General features: G+C 42.7%; 1 protein-coding gene across 1 annotated transcript in view; it reads right to left on the reverse strand.

The window, feature by feature from the left end:
* Positions 1–276: 276 nt before the first annotated feature.
* Positions 277–19,426, reverse strand: part of Ext1 (exostosin glycosyltransferase 1) — a 278,847-nt gene continuing 259,697 nt past the window's right edge. Inside the window, exons 8-11 of the mRNA NM_001130540.1 lie at positions 16,482–16,571; positions 8,392–8,552; positions 6,042–6,213; positions 277–1,575 (exon numbers count right to left, since the gene is read on the reverse strand). Of these exons, the coding sequence (NP_001124012.1) occupies positions 1,390–1,575; positions 6,042–6,213; positions 8,392–8,552; positions 16,482–16,571 (609 nt within the window). The 3' untranslated portion in view covers positions 277–1,389. The remainder of the gene's footprint in view (positions 1,576–6,041; positions 6,214–8,391; positions 8,553–16,481; positions 16,572–19,426) is intronic.

The raw sequence follows: 19,426 nt of genomic DNA on the forward strand, positions 1-19,426 counted from the left end.
AATAATCTTTCTATAACTCACTCTTATTTTTTGTTTCTCTCAAGTATAAGCAGATATTTAATATCAGAAGCCTCCCTGTTTTATAACGGAGCTTAGAGATATGCTTCCTGGACTTGTATGTGTGTATTCTTAATGCTTCAAGATCATCATAAACTTAAGACAGTATTTGCAAGGATGGAAGCATTGTTTTTAACAAGGATAACTAAATTTTTCTACACATTTCAAAACAGAAAGAAGTCTTCATGTTTGTGTCTGATGAATTTCATTTCATTGTCTTTTTTTTTTTTTTTGCTTAAATCAATGATTATCCCAATAAGTTCCTTGACAAGACATGCCCCCAGTTAGGTACCTTTTTCACAGTCATCCTCTTGTTAAACGGTGTGGAGTTACACATAATCGCTTCTTTTTCAACAGAGAAACCTTTGCAACTTGAGTTTTTCCAAACACATTAAACCACTTGTCTTATAAATAATCTGGACCCATTTTTCCCCCTTTGGCTTCTAAAGCATAGGGTTCCCCCAAAAGATATATGGGTTGGTGGTTGAGCCTATTGACCAACCATTAGGACGTATTGGGTTTCAGTTGTGGGATTTCCATCACTAACATGCTGGGGATTGTTTGGTTTCTTGTTCAACATTTCTTAAATCTACTAGTGTTTGCTTGTTTGCTTGGTCTATCTCCCCCCTCCCTATCCCCATGTAAAAAGATTACCATATTTATATTAAAATTTTTCAGTTAGAACTGCCTACCTGGAGTCAACACCTTTTCTCATGCAGCAAGTTTAGAGACTGAGGGGAATCCAAACATCTAAACTGGACTATGAACTTGTTTTAGTGTATGCCCAGTGCTTTGCTGACACTATGTCAAATAACTGATTGTGTTTCCCATGATGTCTGTTTCTGTCATTGCAGGAAATCCTGGGTGACCCATGGCAACGAGGTCTGTAGGGAGGGGAGCATCAGCTTAGAAATATTCACAACCAACACAATTTTGATTAAAGAAAGAACTCTGGTTTTTAATAGTTTTGATCATTAAAAAAGTTTAAACCTGCATAGCAATCATTTCAAAAATAATTATTTAATGTTCCATAATTAAACTGTACACAACCTAGTCGTGGGACACAGAAGCCAGTGAGGTGAATGGAGCAGTCTGGCGCGGCCCCAGGAGCCAGGATTCCAGCCGAGTTTTGTCACTGTGTTCATCTAAGCTGTTTTTTTCCTTTTCTTTTTTAAAATCTTTTTTGTTTTTTTTATATTTATTTTTTTTTCATTTTTTGATACTTGGCACAGTCTGGCTCCACCGATGGGCATGAGCAGATCTGCACTGGGAGGAGAGAGCAACTGGACTCCAGTCCCATCTTGCCTCCCCTCCCCCACTCAGTGGGATTCCTCAAAGTCGTTCAATGTCTCTGTATTTCTTCCTCAGGATTGAGACTTGGTCTTTAAAGAGGACCGGGTCGAGCCTCATCTGAGAGTGGATCAGCGGCATGTAGCCAAACCAGCTGGCAAACGTATTCATGCAGCTCTGTCGCTGGGCAAAGTGGTCAGGGTCAGCCCAGCGAGATGCTCGGGAAGTCTGGGGAGGAGACAAATAAGGAAGACAGTGAGAGAAGGCAGTGGGGAAGAAGCACCATAAGCTGGATCTGCTAAAGGCCAGCAGTAGGATGTGGGGCCTAGTTGCTGAGCATGTCCATCTACAAAGCGGGTGAAGGCAAGGCTCGAACATGCTAACTTACCTTTGCCTGGAGTTGAGATGTGGCAACTTCACTGCGACCAAACACAACTAAGCTTTTGGAGCTTTCTGAACTGACTAATGTTCCTGTGAATGAGCAGTGGATTTGTACCAAGGGGCTCTCAACTACTATGGTCACTAAACAGAACATTCTTTTTTATATTTGGGACCAAATACTATGACTTACAATAAAGTCTTTATTTCAGAGATAGTTTTCTAAATCCTTACATGAAATTTCTTTAAGCACAGATTTATTTTTACTTATGTGTATGAGACTACAAATTTTGTATATGTGTGTATGGGTATCCTTGGAGGCCACATGAAGGCATGAGATGTCTCAGAGCTGGAGTCACAGGAGGTTCTAAGTCATCTGACATGTATGCTGGGTCCTGACCTCCAGTCCTCTGCCAGAGAAGCAAGCATTCTTAACTGCTGAGACTCTCTCCCGCCCTCTAAATCCAGGGTGTTAACATGGCTGATGTGTGGAGACATGGACTGTCAGAAGTCCTACTATAGACTCTCATTTTATACATCTAACTATCCACCTGTATCAAGTTCCTACCAAATGGCTTGTTTAAGAAGATGCATGCGTAACTGAAGAACAAACGAGACCCTTACACGTCACTCGTGGAAAGAGCTACATAGCACATAAACGCCACACTCCTTAATAGATTCTCCCTACTGAGATGGCTGAGATACAAATGGGGCCCAGACCCAGTGACACAGTGATTATGCCTATAAGACTGACTCTTCAGTAAAATATTAAAATTCTGTTCTTAAGCTAATAATTGTCTCCATGCCACTAAATTCCTACAGTTGTTTTAAGTATTAGATGGCCCCAGGTATTAAGGTAGCAAAGTAAAAAAAAAGGCTGCCATCCTTTTAGTTATATTGTCCCTAAAGCTGTCAAATATATTTAGACCACATAAATGATGGTCACTGACTTGACTTCCAGTGTGGCTTGGGGAAGGAACAAATAAGGTCTATTTAAGGGACAGGCCACAGTGAGATTGAGTGAGTATACAGATTACACTAACTGGAGTTGTGTTTTGTTTGTCTGTTTCTCTTGCTGCTGATTTGCTGGGAAAGGAGATTACAAGGGCAGGGCTGGGGCACTCACACTCAACATGCAAGTATTATAAACACAGATAAATAAGCAACTGTTTACTATGTGTGTGTTTGGATGGGCTAGAAACATACTTTCATGAAAAGTGCATTTTAGAGTGAGACTCACGCAGAGTCACTTTAAAATCACAAGTATCAACACGCTTGAAAAAGAACGTGATAAATACAAATGTCAAGTTAGCACTGAGCAGCAGAATAACAAAACACTACTTGTGAAGTGTTTTCATGAAGCACACTGGAGCCTCACAGCAGCCAGGTGGAGGAGCTCCCAAGTCACAGCAGGTTCAAGGAAGCTACAGGTATTCGCTGAAGGCTAGAAAGAGGTAGAAGGAAGGCTCTAGCATTCGTACTGTGAGAAATCACCTTTGCAAGGAACAGAAAGGCAAAGACCTAAGAGAGCTGGCTGAGTCTCTATCAGAGAAGACAGCCTTGAAGGCAGTGGGTCACGACCTCTTTGTGGTCAAATGAGCCTTTCACAGGAGTCACCTAAGACCATAGGAAAGCTCAAATAAATATCTGTGATCTATAATATCATAAATATCATTCATAAGAGTAGCAAAACTACAGTTATGAAATAGCAACTAGAATAATTTTCTGGTTGGGGGTCACCACAACACGAGATACTGTATTAAAGGGTCACAGCATTAGGAAGGTTGAGAGCCACTGCTCTGTGGTTGACAGGAACTTGTAGGCGTTTTATGGGTACTCACTCCAAAGGACCTGACTCAAGCCTAGGTAAATGTGCACATATGTGAATAGAAACTATCAAGAAGTTCAGCTCATTCCTGATGTATTCCAACTCAACCAACAAATACTAAAAACAAAACAAAACAAAGCCATTTTTAATCGAGTGAAAGCTCACTGAGTAAAAGTAAGAAAATGTACGAAAAGGTCATGGATGTGTTAGCAGCTGTCCTCCCTGGACTACTGCACAGCCTCCGGGGAGTCTGAAGACTCCTCCTAGCAAACACTAGTAAGAGAATGCTGTGAATCTGTGAGCTTCCATTCGACAAAACATATGGGTACACAGTGGGCGATACACGCTGCTTGGATTTGAAGTAGTTTGGTCTTAATGATTGGATCACTCTCGCCAATGCTTCAATAGTTAAAGGGCAGGCCTTTCCTGGTATACGGGTGTTTCTCCACAGCCAGGACTTTCATACTCTCTGAACCGGTGTAGGCTCAGTAAGCAGTGAAGGATACCATATGACCGAAAATTCTCTTAATACTGTTTTTCTCTTGCCACATTTATTGAATTAGAAAAACCCAGTCAACATGCTTGCTTAGAAGAGCTTGCTAAAGTTCCCTTCACAAAACTTAGATTTACAGCCAGCACTAGTACAAAGCCTGGCCACCTGAGCAGATACAACCATGGTCTTTTTTGGTTTTGGTAGCAACGCTGTTTGTTTTGTTTTTAAAGATATACTACCCTGTGCTCTGTAGCTTGGGCTGACCTCGATCCCTCATGGCTTAGACCATCCACCTCAACCTCACAGTAGTCATCTAGTCACTAGCCTAGCTACATTCATGCTAAGAGTTGATTTTAATCATTCTGTGTGCTCCATGGTTAACCTAGGGAGAACTAATAGTTGTACTTAAGTTTTTCCATTTCTTTTTAAAAATCACATTCATTCATTCATTCATTTGCACACACACGTGCCAGGAGAAATGAAGCATGTGCCAACCACAGCATGAATATGGAGGTCAGAGGATATCTTGTGGGAGCTGGTTTCCTCCTTCTATCATTTATGGCCAAGAACGGAACTCAGGTCTTCAGCCCTGGTAGGATTATCTTTATCTGCTGAGTCATCTCATTGCACCTCCCCTTCTCTTCATCTACACATTTATTTATTTATTTGAGGCAGGGTCTCACTTTGTAGCCCAGATTAGTTTCACACTCATTACTAGTGAAGAATGACTTCTGATCTTGTCCTCACTCACAAGCGCATATCTTACCATATCCATGATATACTGTTGGGGACTGAACTCAACTTCCTTAGGCTTAGCAGGCACTCTACCCACTAAGCAATGCCTCCAGCTCTCACTTACCACATGTGCTATTCAGGAAGCAAAGTGAGTTCAGCTTGCAGATGAGCCTGACATGAGAACTTGGTGTGTGGTCAGAGACTAGGGCTCTATTCTTGCTTCTGTTTCTAATTCACTTTTTTTTTTTTTTTTGGTTCTTTTTTTTCAGAGCTGGGGACCGAACCCAGGGCCTTGCGCTTCCTAGGCAAGCGCTCTACCGCTAAGCTAAATCCCCAACCCCTTGCTTCTGTTTCTAACTTATGGGGGTACGTGTGGCAATAAGTTAAATTAGACCTAGTTTTCCTGCCTATAAACAAAGGAAGTTGGATATTTGTGTGAAGAATCTTATGAAAATTTATAACCCAAGAGGATATTTGGCTTTACTTTAACAATTATATTAATTTCATGAAAAATATTTTAACATTTATTTCATTTTAAAGATGAGTTACGAGAATCTGAGAAGGTGACTGGCTTGCAGCTTATAAATGCTGGTTCTAGAACTGAAAATTGATAGTGTGACCTCTAGTACTTCATTATGATATCTGCTCAACTGAGAAACAGTAGCTAGAACACTGTGTTAAGTAAGGATTCCTTGCTACTTGTAGGCATCTACAGGAAATTGACATAAATTCATTGTAGAACTTCACTCTGTGGTGGACTGAATAGTTACGTCTTCCCTGAAAATACTGATGTCTGATCCGGGCATGAGGCTCTGTAAGTGGGGCATCTGGGAATGATTAGCTCATGGAGGTAGAATCCTCAAGAATAGGGTGCACCCGAGAGCTCTGGACCATGCAGGGACACGACAAATTAAATAAGTTAAGAAGTGATTCCTCATTGGGTATTACAGCTGCTGACACCTCGACTTTAAAATCCCCAGGTTTCAGAAGGATGAGAAATGTTTGAAACTTAAGCCCTAAGCCTATGTTGTTTTGTTATACTAGCCCAAAGGGTATAAGACAAACTCTAAGAATGTGTCACTGTCATGTCATGTTATGGGTTATCTAAGAGCTTTATATTCTTAATTATCCATGTGCCAATCATTCCTCCCCTCAGGGCGCTCAGATGTGGCTTATTTTTGTGTCTCCATATGGCAGTGCTAGATAAAGCGGAGGAAGACATATCCATGTAGACCTGGGAAGAATGTTCTTTATTCTTACCTGTCCCATCATTGTCTCCTTATACTGTTTCTTCTGGGTCACTTTGATTGGAGGCAATTTCGTCACAGCAGACACCAGGAAATTCATGAGAATGTCCTCACAGTTGGCCAGTTGGTCTACCATGTTCTTCAGGCTGGCTGGCAGGTAATGGGAATACAGGTAGTGATAATATCTGAAAATAACAGAAGACATTCTTTTAGTAGGGCAACATTACATAACAATATGTAGACTTTAAACACAGGCATTCTCTGGATCCCTGAGCATGCCACCGAATGCATTAATAATGACAGCTATTACCTCTATGGTACCCACTGTAGGCCAAATAATATTCTCAAGTCTTTAACAAGAAATGCCTCATCTCATCCACCTAAGAGATCTATGAGGCAGATGCTATTACATTATTATCCTTATTTTACAGATGAGGAACTGAGTGAGGCCCTGAGATTCCTGGGGATGCAAATATTGCTTGCCCATCACAATTTGGTATCAGGCTGGTCAGTTAGAAAGAGAAACTGAATCCCAAGAAGTTGTGATGACAATAAAGATAACAGTCTTCATTGTCAGTTTGATGCAATTTAGAATCACCATGGAAACATGCTGTTGAGTGTATCTCTGTGGGGATAATTTCAGAAAGGTTAAATACAGGAAGGAAGAGCTACCCTGAATGTGGACAGCACCATAGGCTGGGATCGAGCCTGAGTACAAAGAGGAAAGAAGATTGAGCTCCAGCATCCATCTTTCTACTCCCTAAGTAAATAAATATGCACAGTGAGTGGCTGCCCCTCCTGTTCCTGCTGCCGTGTCTTCCCCACCATGATGGACTGTATCCTCCAACTGTGAGCCACGGCAAACTTCCTTGGTAAAGTTGCTTTTGTCTGGTATTTTGTCACAGTAATGAGAAAAGTGACCAATACAGATGGCAAGAGAATTTACTTATAAATTAGACAAACTAATTGAATGAATCGTATTGATTCATTTTCGTGGAAGAAGCAGGAGGAGGGGAAGCTTTGAGATTAAGATTTCTTCAGCCAAATGTTTATATTTGGGCATTTTCAGACTTCGCCCTGAGATGATAAGACTCTTGATTCTCTATGTTAAAAGTCTAAGGTAAGATTGGTACATTTTCCTCATTAGGATAAAATAGTGGGGGGTTTTCATTAATGATCCTGTGGGACGGTGGAAATGGTAACAATCTACATTTACTTATCTGGTAATTTTACCTCATCTGCTGGTTTTAACGTCTGCCCATTTTATATCTCTGCCTATGATTTTTCTCGGAATAGCCTTTTAGGTGTCATAACATGCCAAGGGCAAAATCTGCATTTAAAAATAGTTACTCCATTGTAGAATCCCCTCAGATGGACCTCTTATCCTTCCAGACCTCAAGTCAGAAAACTTGGTAGTCATTAAATTCTGATGAGGTCACTGTGCTGAATCAGCTTCAAACTAACACTGTAGTGTGGTCACCACTTACATCATTGCTCACTCCCTGGCCCCAGTCTAATCTCCATCTTCATATGGCTCCCGACTTCCTAACAGTTCTTCCTGCTTCTTTGTTATCCTCCTTATTGTCTATTTTTATCACACCATCCAGAGTGGATACTGGGAACACAACCCTGAAGTCTGCCCTGCTCAGGCCATGCACTGACTTGCCCATTCAGAGGAAACACATCAACTTCTCCTGTCTCTGGGCTCTCAGGCCTCTTGGAGCTTCTCACCCACTGCATAGTAACTAATCCCAATCTTCCTTTCCATCTATCTCCACTGCTCTGCTCTGGGTGTTTCTTCTTGCTATTCCCAATACTATCTATAGCAGCCATGGCTACCTTTCTCTTGCTTTGAAGTTCCTGCTCATCTCCCATCTGTATAATAGACCATCCTGACCATTCTCCAACCTGCCTCATTTCTGCACCCCCTGCTACTTGAGTCTTTGTCAGTATCTTCTTGCTGTCTCTGATTTCCCTGGGATTTATGTGTCTCTGTTCACTACGATATGAGTCCTGCATTGTGGGAGACATTTTCTGCTTTACTCAAACCACCTAGTATGGTGACTGGGATACTTAGGTATCTCCTCTTAATATTCAGCTACCCACCCTTAGTTCTGAGTACTTTTTATCTTTTGGCTTAACTGGAAATACTACTTCGCCTTAATTTCTAGAACTACAATAAGCCAAGAAGATTCATATCACACATTTGCTGCCTCAACAAAAATCAAACAGAAATCAAACAAAAATCAAAATACAGACTAATTTTCATTAATGTTGTTAACTGGATTTAGCCTAAAGTTCCTATTAGTGCAATTTTCAGAAATGAATACGATGCATTTCAATGAGAAATCTCAGCTCCTCACTTGTGGTAGATAGCAGCTCCTGTCAACACCATGGAGTAGTCATTCGTCCACTTGGATGTATATCCCCATCGCTCCTTTGAGTTATCCCAGAAATGGCTGCGTGCAGGATATCCCACAATCCTCTCCGGGAAGCTCTGCCATACAGTGAAGGCAAAATCCACCTACAAGGCAAAGCACAAGCCAAACAAGCAATCAAGACTTTGAATAAATGTCAACAAAACATCACCCCTCCCCTGCTAATTCATAATGCGGAATCCCACAACTGTTTCGAAACATTAATTCCCCATATTCATCAGCAAATTAAACTGACTGCTTGACATTTTGCCCTGCAATTATGCACATCTTAAATATTTTGTATGAAAGAAACTTAAGATTAATACAGGAGAGAGAAAAGGGGGAAGGAACGGAGGTGGGGGAGGGCAGGAAGATCGATCCTGACTTGCCCTTTAGAAATCCCAGTCTGTTCAAGCTAAAAAAAAAGAAAAGCAGTTGCTTCCTTCTCCCCAACCCCAAAGGTACATGTGACCACTGATTCACAGGAAGCACAGAAGCATCTGTTTTGTAAACGAGAACAGATTTCCTGTGTGCATCCAGGGACTGAAATACGGCAGGCATTGTAACTAGCATATATCAAAGCCCAACTGACTAAAATTAAAGTGTTTTCTTTAGGGAAAGTTTTTGTAAAGAGCACAATTTTTAACAGGAATATAGAGAAGACATCACAAAGAAAATACACCAGGCATGTGAGGTCTGAAGACACAGGATGCTAGGCAAAGCTAGAAAGGCAGCCCCTGTGCAGTCACTGAGAACAAGTGGGACAAAGAACCAAGTTAAGGCAAAACAAAACACGATTATTTTAAAGAAAAGGTTCATAGGAAGCCAAAGTGGTACTTCAGAACCTACTCTAAGCTAGCACAAGGGGCTACCAAGTTATCACTTTTTAATCTGTGCACTCCTCTCAGATCATCTGATGAATAATAAAAATAAACAAAAATAAAAGTTAGTGATACATCTGTGATCATATGATTATAATATAAAGGTTTAGAGGACCTTACACATTGTAATAACCTTATAATAGCCCCGAGAGGTGGGTAGATACTTTCATATTTATCAGTTAATAAAAGGGAAAGCTAAGATTAAATAGAAGATCAAGTAATTTATCCATACTGGTAAGTAGCAGGGCCAAGATTTGAACCCTTTCATATCCAGTGAGTATCCTAGCCTCTCTTAACTTTTATTGCTAGTATTAAAAGCAATTTATTCTTTTTATTAGATTTTTTATTTACATTTCAAATGTTATCCCCTTTCCGGGTTTCCTGTCCATAAACCCCCTATCCTAGCCCTCCTCCTGCTTCTTCTGTGAGGGTGTTTCCCCCATCTAACCACCCCCGCATTTCCACCTCCCTACCCTGACATTCCCCTACACTGGGGGGAGGGGGTCCAGCCTTGGCAGGACCAAGCGCTTCTCATCCCACTGGTGCCCAACAAGGCCATCCTCTGCTGCATATGCAGCTGGAGCCATGGGTCTGTCCACTCTTTGGATAGTGGTTTAGTTCCTGGGAGCTCTCCTTGCAACCCTGGCCTATCTCTTCTCTGTAAGTAAGGCAAAAGAATTCTCATTGTCTACAATTATTTCAAGTCCTGTACTGTGATAATAGCTTGGGGACTGAATGCTAATGTTAAATCCTGGTCCTATTATCAAAGATGGCCAAAAAATCCAGTAAATATTTAGAACAGCCAAAGGGTGAAAAATGGAGTTTTTGTGAATTAATGAATATGATGATACAATACAAGGGAGGGCTACCCAGTAATTGAAAAGACTACCCAGGTGTGGTTCTCCAGGTCTCATGTTGGATATTAGCATTTAAATATGGCTTTAAACAGGCCACCGGGATGGGCCCCTCCTTCACAATCAACAGTTTAAAAAAGCAGGACTGAAGCATAGGCACTTATAGTTAGTCAAAGGAAGATCTCAATTCTAAAAAATTTGATTTGAATCTGATCTTTGGCTGTGGCTAAAGACAGGACAGTCTGAACTGCACCAGAGATCAGCAAGTTACTATCTGTGCTGGCTGGTTTTGCGTATCAACTTGCCACAAGCTACAGTCATCAAGGAGGAAGAAGTCTTAGTTCAGAAAATGCCTCCATGAGATCCACCTGTAAAGTATTTTCTCAATTAGAGATCAATGGGGGAGGGCCCAGCCCATAGTAGGTGGAGCCATCTTTGGGCTGGTGGTGGTCCTGGGATCTATAAGAAAGCAAGCTGAGCAAGCCACTAAGCAGCATGCCTCCATAGCCTCTGCATCAGTTCTTGCTTGTAGTATCCTGCTCTGTGTGAGTTCCTGTCCTGACTTCCTTCAGTGATGAACAGCAATGTGGAAGTGTAAGCTGAATAAACCCTTCCCTCCCCACCGTGCTCTTGGTCAGGTGTTTGGCTGCATCTTAGAAACCCTGACCAAGGCACTGTCTATTCTGGGGCTTCCTATAAAAGAACACGGACATACCACTGTGCCTTGCACAGAATTAATCCAAATGGATCTGTCAATCGCCTGGATAGGAAAACATCCCCCAGGAAGTTGTCACTTCCAGAGACCTTGAGGAGGAGACAGCCTACGTAAGCATGTAGGTCAGTAAGGGTTCCTCTCAACTGCTGTGCACTCTCACTATGAAAGTGTTTTGCTCTGCCGTGGAACACGTGGGCCGTTCCTACTCTCAGCCATGAGAATACCTCATTTTTTAAATTACGCTTCTCTTTACGCTATGTTCTGTGTCTCCTCTAAATTCTTTCCGTGGAGATAAAGGACTGGGGTATAAAGAGGGAGCCAGAGTAAGGTCCTGGTAACACTAATGCAACATGGCTGAAACTCAAATGCTATATAAGGCACTAAGTAAGAGAAATAAGGTTAACAAGACGCATTTCCACAAATATGAGAGGTCGTGCTTGGGCAAAGGAGTGATGGGCAAATTAAAGATGAAGGCTGTCAAAGATGGGAAGGCACAATGTAAAACATGTACAAAGACTCCTTTGTGGATGATAAAAGCATTTTGGGAGAAGAGACAAGTGACAGTAACTGAATGAACTAAATCACTTAAATAAAGTTTAATCTGACTGATTTTATAAAATGTAAGTTGGTATTCACTTTAGTAAAATAATTCTTAAAATGAAGTGAATAAGCCTAGCTTGATAGTTCCCAAGCTTTTTCCTCAAGTCTCATATTACCCATTAAACTAGTTAGGTAACATTTCTCTTTAAATTGACTACTCTATTTTTTTTTTTTTAATTAGTCTCATCCTAGGTAAAAATGCCAGGGAAATCCTAGGTTTCACTGATGACTATGTTATTTTCAAACAAACATTAAAGCAATAAGATAATTGGTAAAATGAATATGCTACATAAAGTATCTTTTTTGAAACATTGGCCCAGAACATATTTTTCTTATTAAATTTATTTAGTGAGTCGAGTGGGAAGATACACACATGTGTCAGTGTACTTTATTTGTTTGGGTTGGGGTTTGGAGTGTAAGACAGTGCTTCTGTGGACGTCAGAGGATAACTCTCACAGTCAGTTTTCTCTATCTGTCATGCAGGACCCAGGATTTAAATGAGGTTGTGAAGGCCAGTGGTGATGGTGGCACAGGCTTTTTATTCCAGCAGTGGGAAGGCAGAGACACAGTTTGAGGCCAGCCTGGTCTACAGAGTGAGTTTGAGGACAGCCAGGGCTATACAGAGAATCCTTCATAAATGAGATTTCAAATGTTGGTGTAGAAAGTGCCTTTACCCACTGAGTCGTTCTACTTGCCTCACAAAATATTTAAAATAAAATTCTTATTCCCAAATTCTTTAGCCTTAGTTGGAAGCCACTCCCATTGTAAACAGCCATACATTCCTCTTTATATGAAACATCGATTTGATGCCTGACATTCTGAGCTCTGCCAACGATTGCGCAATTACTATCTAGTCAGAGACTTTCTAATATAAAGAACAATGGTTAACACGTGTGCCAACTTGACCGCAACAAAGGTCAGGAAGGCAGATGGAAGATTAGTTCTGTGTGGGCCAGTGAAACCATTTCCACATGGCACTAACATGAGCTCCCTCCTCTGTGGGTGGCCACTATTTAACCCACCGAGTTCCCAGACAGAGAGTGAATATGGTGGAAGAAGGTGTCTGTGCTGCTTCTTAACTATTTTAACAGAATTAGTCTTGCCGTGGGTGGGGCGTGTATGCCAGGGCACATGTGTGGAGCTCAGAGAATAATTTTCAGGACTTGGTTCTTCCCTTCTAACTTAACAAGGCTGGCTCTCTTGTTTTGGCCACGCCATGACCAGCTTAGCTGATCTCTAAACTTGATGTTCATCTCCCTGTCTCTGCCTGCCATTGTGATGTAGGAGTACTGAAAGTACAGATGTGTACCACCACATCTGGCCTAGTAATGTGGGTTCCAATTATTATACACAGGCCATTAGGCTTGCACAGCAAGAGCTCTGACCCATGTAGCCATCCCAACTGCCTTGTGGTTTGCTTGTTTGTTTTTTTCCCTGGCCACTGCCCTCATGCTTACACAAGGACACTGCTTTTGGCTTACCATTGGCTACTCGAACTCTCAGGCCATCATTTTCCTATAAGGACCACAATACCAGCTTTCCCAAGACACCAGCTTACATACAGAAAGTGTAGACTTTGCAGGCCCTGTGACCCCTGTGCCCTCATAAACTAATTCCTCATAATAAACCCTTACTGGTTCTCTTTCTCTGGAAACACTGCCATGGCAACAGGAGAAAGGCGTCACAAGGCTCATTCACACAAACCATACCTGCCAGAAACTGGGATGGAAGGAGAGTGGTGGACTGCGTATGAGGAAAACTTACTGGGGAGATTTAAGACAGCAGGGGATAGAGAGCCTCACAAGACACCTGAGTCCAGGTCATGATAACCTATGACATCCCTATACTCAAACCAACAGTGCCAATTGCTAGGATAGTATATTATGCAGCCTCTTGTCAAAGAATCCCCCCGACTGTCAGCACTCTTTGGGGTTTCCCATTATCCTCTGATAAAGAAACAACTAGTATAGAACCCAATGGGGTGCTTTCATTGCATGAATTTCTCAGTATCTCAGGGCCTTTTCAAGTCATTTCAAAGGAACTCAAAAGTAAATTCAGATAAAACTGTGATTCTTCTGATAACACTGCTTTCATTCAGATCATTAACACATCAAAGAAAGCAAAGGTCAACATAAGCCCCCTTCTCTTAAAAATCAACATCTGTTTTCTTTTGAGGGTTTGTAGCAACTCGTATAAATGTAAATAACCATAAACCACCTCTATCTAATGCCCTTTAAAGAATGCCTCTTAAAAAAAAATCTATCCCTATGCTTCAGTAAGATGTTTATACAATCTAAGACCCCTTGAGCAGAGAGAGAGGAGGGGGAGAATGAATATGAATATGAATATATCCAATGGAACCAAGAATAGAGAAATTCGCCCATGACCATTTTAGGCGATACAATCACTTCACTGATCAGCAAGCAAAAGCAAGCTAGACTGCCAACCTCTTAAATTTACATATTGTTTTCAACCCACGTTGACTTCTAATTACTTCACATGCAACACATGTTCCTCCCAGCATGTACTGAGTGGTTGGAACTACTATCTTCTGACAGGAAATTCTCCAGTACAAAGACGCATCACAGTGGTGGAAAGCTATTTCACCATGGGACATGAGAAAACAAAGCCTGCAGTGCCTTGTGCCCTGGGGAAGATGTGAGATGAATCATACTCCAGGTCATAAGAAGTGCCCTAAGTATGTGTTATGGATGCTGGGATGTACTACTCGTCCTAGTTTGCCCTTGGAAAGGCACTGTCCATTCCTCATTCCCTGGGATGCTGGAATACCAACGTAATATTGTGTATTGTATATTGAATATTGACTTGACTGGACTCAGAGGTGCCCAGGAAATTAGTAAAGCATACTGCTAGATGTGTCAGTTAGAGTGTTTCCAGAAAGGATTAACTAGGGGAGGGAAGGCTAAGTGTGAATGTGGAATGTGAGACTCAATATGCTGGGATTTGGGAGGAAGCAAAGGGAGAAGGGGGAGCCATCTAGGTCAGATAGCCTTTATCCGTCCCTGATCCATGGCTGCCACATGATCTCTGAGCGGCCACATCCTTCCTGCCACACTGGAGTGAAAGCTCTGAAACCCTGAGCTAAACCAGTCTTCCTTCCTCCAAGTTGTATGGCTCCAGCACTTCCTCACAGCCCATTCAGGGATGGCCCCACCTGCTCTGCTTTGCAAACTCTCCTAGAACATGGTTAGGTAAGGTTAATGGTAGCCACCAGCAAAATTAAAACCAAAAGCAAGGACAAAAACCATGGGATCAAGGAGAAGGTCTCTTCCCTGCCCCCTTCCTTTCAGAACTAAGTGGCACCACAGTTCTGACAAGAGTCACATCTCCATGAACACAGCTCTGGGAAGAGGGCCTCTTATGCAGAGCTCCATCCCTGGGAATGCCTATTCGTGTCCTTGTTCTTTCAGGGATGCAGTTGGAAAGCTTTTGGCTCCTACCAGGTATTTTCCCATCATCTACAGGGTTCACCAACCCTACCTACACCTCCTTAAGTAATTGAAAATGCTGTCATTTGAGCAATCTGACTTGAATTCAGTTAACTGCCAGGACTTTGATAAATACAAACAGGAACTGTGTAACCCAAGTACCTGGCATAGAGACCAGAACAAAGGGATCTCTCAGCAAATACTTGTAGAATAAATGTGCTCTCGGGAGGCCAGCTTCCTTCTGCTGCAAGCTGCAGAAAAATACCGGCTGGACTGTATAAGGCTCATTTTTCACTGCCTTCCCTTTGACTGTTCATCACATCTTCAGCCCAACAGCTCGTCCTCTTGCCAACAGACACGTGACGCAGAGGCTATGTGGTCAGCCTTGAATTGGCCCAGTGTTATTCCCAGCACCCACTCACTAACGATTGTTTTTAGAACTCAGGCTACGTAGAAGCACTGAACCAGGTGAGCTCAGGACATTTTGTCCTGAGGTTATTTAGGATCTGTTCAACTCCATCTAATAGAAACTAAAAACAGCTACAGCTACAGAATCTCAAGGAGGACAGCAAAGAAGCCAGCCTATATCAACCATAAGTGTACCTACTAGGACTACACTGAGGTCCGAAAGAGTGCATGCTGGCAAGTGCCAATTTCTAAGACAAAAGAAAAATGATTATAGGCTTAAAAAAATAAAATGAAAGGAAAAGCTAATTAGCAAAGTCTCTGCGCCTTTAAGTAGCTACCATTAATAATGTGATCCTGCAATTCGAAATTTTCATATAGCTATCTTTGATCCCCTCTATGGCCTAAAGCTTCAGCGATCAATACTCATTCCAGCTACAAAGTTTTCTATCATCTATCTCTTCCCTCTTCTTTCTCTTTCTCCACATACTTCTCTGTGTAATCCTATTTTTGGCACAAATACTTGGAACATTCAAAATAGAAGAGGTCTCCATCTCAGCCCCCAAATGAAACTGCTTGCTTGTGTATGGGTGTGTGCATGTGCACACACGCACATTTGTACAATATGTGTATGAGAAAGTATGTGTATGTGTATGAGTGTGTGCACGTTAGATGAGACAGAAAAGTGGCCTTTTGGAAGCCAGAAATGTGTCATAACGGAGACTGCATCCTGGGCACAGACAGCACTGCAACTGTGGAAGACTGGGATGCTTGGTTATAGACCAGAGTTTCAGGACATAGGTACTCCATCCCTGTGGTTCTACACATCTGCCTACAGCTGCACTGCTTCAAAAAACCAAAGGAGATGAAAGACTGGAGGGGGAGGGGAGAGGAACAGTCATACAAATGAGGTCTTAATTAGAAGAGAAAACAAAGGGGAAAGTGCCTTCCTCTGGGTGCCAGGGGGTGGCAAGGTGCTAACAGGAATTGGGTTAATTAAAACCACTTCTTCAGGAAGTTTTAGGAAATGTTTTCAACTTCTAGCAAGGCAAGGGCAGAGTGATGCCAGCACCTCGGGCCTGAAGGCATCTGCCTGGAGAGCCCCTCCCTGCTCCCGAGGCACCATTCTTACTTCCGTGGTTGAAAGCACAGTGTCCTCATCAAGGCTGAGCACAGCATCAGTGATGATGTTGTCATAGGGCAGAAACCGGCTGCTCATAACCTGGGGAATAAGAGAAGTGAGATTAGGTGCATGAAGAAGCAAGGAAAAGTCTGCCTGCCACATCATCATGAAGACTGTTCCAGTACACGTCATCTGCCACAGTGAAAGTCTTCCATGGACCACATGCAAAACCTAACCCGGGGAAGAAATTATTGAGCACCTACAGGTAGCGCGCAAATCACAGCAAGGACGGAAACGAATGTGATTTATGGCCTGCCTTTAGGAACCCTGGGTCTGTAAAAATGGAGAGCTACATGACTGGCCTTCACTCAGAATGAAAAGTGCAAGACCGGAGGGAGGGCAGAAGAGACGGCTGGCAGAAGAGAGTGTGAAGGCTTCACGGGAGAAATGACGTAAGCAGGCCCTGACTAGGTGAGATCCGCCAGGCAGAGATAGGAATGGGGCAGTAGAGACAAGGGGCAAGCAGGAGGGGCTGCCAAAGAAAACCAGTATCCCGAGAGCAGGGAAGAAGACATATTCTATCCTGGTACACATCCTGGGAGGCCAGACCACTGCAGATGTCCAAACGTTTACAATATTGACTTTATAATCTGTTTTGGCAAAAATCATAGATCGTGCACGTGCACATATATATCGTTGCTATGCCAGTGGAAGGAATTAAGGATGAGGACTACATTGATTTAACTTTTTTAAAGAATGAGCATGTGTGGTACACAGTTAGGGAAGTTGCAACATGGATGCATTTGGGCTATTCTACACCAGTGGGCGTGAGGCTAAGAAGGTCGATAGGATGGGTGAAAGTGTGGAGGCTCACCTCCGCCTGTGAGGAATGCACTAGGACTAATTGTCCTTGACTAGCTAGCATGTCAGGGAATTTCCCAGCCTTCCCTTCATGGCTTTCATTTTAAAACAAACTCATCTTGGGGTCAGGGAATGTTGGGAGGAAGTGAGGGGGGGAGACAGAAAGGTCATGAACTTTGTCTAAGCTGGACCTTGGGTTTGTTCCCAGATGGTGTGGCTGAGTGGAATATGCCTCAGGTGTGGAAAGAACCTGAAAGTGCATGTATGGCTAAATGTGACAAGCTCATCGCCATCATCCTGTGAGAGTCAGGCTTGAGACTCACACATAGAGACTTGAGTGGCATGGCCTGCTTGAATTCACTTCGAAGGCTCTAATAATGGGTAGCAAAGCAGCTGAACACGGGCACGAGGGAAAATGAAGCACCTACCAGGCTTGGGGAGGTTTAATAGCCACAAAGATCCCATGTTTTGCTTACATGGAGAAGCCAAGCTTGTCTACTGATCTCAAATCCAAGATGTGTGCCCGTGAGCTACAGACGGGTCGTCCAGCCTTAAGAATGGGAACTACTATGCTAAGCCACCTGAGAGCCTGGGCAATAGAGCTGCAGTATACGTGGCTGCAGAGACCACTCCTGCATCTGTCTAGTGGTTCAGTGCTGGCTTTTTTTTTTTTTTTAAATCTTTCTCAGTCTTTCAAAATAAAATAAAACACAAAGCGATCAGCAACCCCATATTCACAGCGCTCAGAAATCTCCGCCTGAAGCAATTCTCTTGCTGCTGTTTACATGTCCACTGAGCACCGAAGAAACCATTAGCTAGCAGCTTAGCAATGGCCTGACCTTTCCCTGTGTTCGGCCTACAGGGGAAAACTGCAAAGACAAGCCCTATAAATTTAAAGCAGAACTTTGCAGCTGAAACAGCACAGATCAGTTCTGAAGTCCTGGCTAGATACAGATTGTGGGATGGAGAAGGCTGCTCCCCACCCTGGGCTCAGCCACTGGCTTTACAGGGAAGTCAGTCAGTCAGTCAGTCAGTCAGTCAGTCAGTCAGTCAGTCAGTCAGTCAGTCAGTTGGTTTATCTGTCTTCTTTCATTTGTTTGCTTGTTTCTTCCTTCCTCTTCTGCCTCTTTCTTTCCCCCTCCCTTCCTTTTCCTGAGTCTATAGTTTATGAGCCCATTAGTATAGAAATAAGAGATTTCTTTCCAGTCCTTGACCCAATTACCTTCTTGAATGAACACAACAGGAAGGAATTTACCCACGAGGTTAAAGGGGTTTTGTCCTGTTTGTTCACAAAACTGGTTAACCATGTGAGCAGCTAACTCTTTTACAACTTATAAACATTGACAATGAAATGTCTAAGACTCATCTAGTTCAGAGCAAAAGAAACCGTTTGAAAATAATTACACACAGGCTGCACAGAACTCTGGGGGCTTCTGTGATATCTGTGCCTACAATTCCAAGCACACATGGTGTTGTTTGACTCTTTCAGCTGCCAGAAACTGGGTCTCATAATTACTGGTGTACTGGAAGGTGTGTGGGGGCACAGAGATTAAGATACACCCCTTAGATCATATAAAAACTAAGCCAGACTCCAGAGCCTGTAACACAAATCACACCATGGCAATCGCTCTCAGGATACCAGCTGACATTTGGTGAAATATTACTGTATGTTAAATAAGCACAAGGATAAGTCCTTGATACACAGTATTTCACTGAATCGTCAAAATGGGTCTATGTTTTAAGCCACTGAGTCTGGATTGAGGCTGAAATGCAAACTCTTCCACAGAACGAACCACCTGACACACTGAGAGTCACAACGAGGCAATGAACTACACAGCCCACTGGGATTAGTGGCCAAAGTAGAGGTGAAAACCGGACAAACTACCAGTTATAGAAATGGATGGGCGAGTGTGGCAGGAAAGGCTCCAGCATCCTCAGTAGAAACTTCTCACTGGGAGTAAAGGTACACAATTAGCGAATCAGAGCATGAAACTGTAGTGCTGGCTGAAGACATCAGAATGGCCCCAGTCAGGCACATGAGTCCCTGTTCACAAACATCCTGACACACACAGCCAAGGGAGATATGGGAGATG

This window comes from Rattus norvegicus, chromosome 7, assembly GCF_021556685.1.
Source record: "Rattus norvegicus strain SHRSP/BbbUtx chromosome 7, alternate assembly SHRSP_T2T, whole genome shotgun sequence".
NCBI classification, from domain to species: Eukaryota; Metazoa; Chordata; class Mammalia; order Rodentia; family Muridae; genus Rattus; species Rattus norvegicus.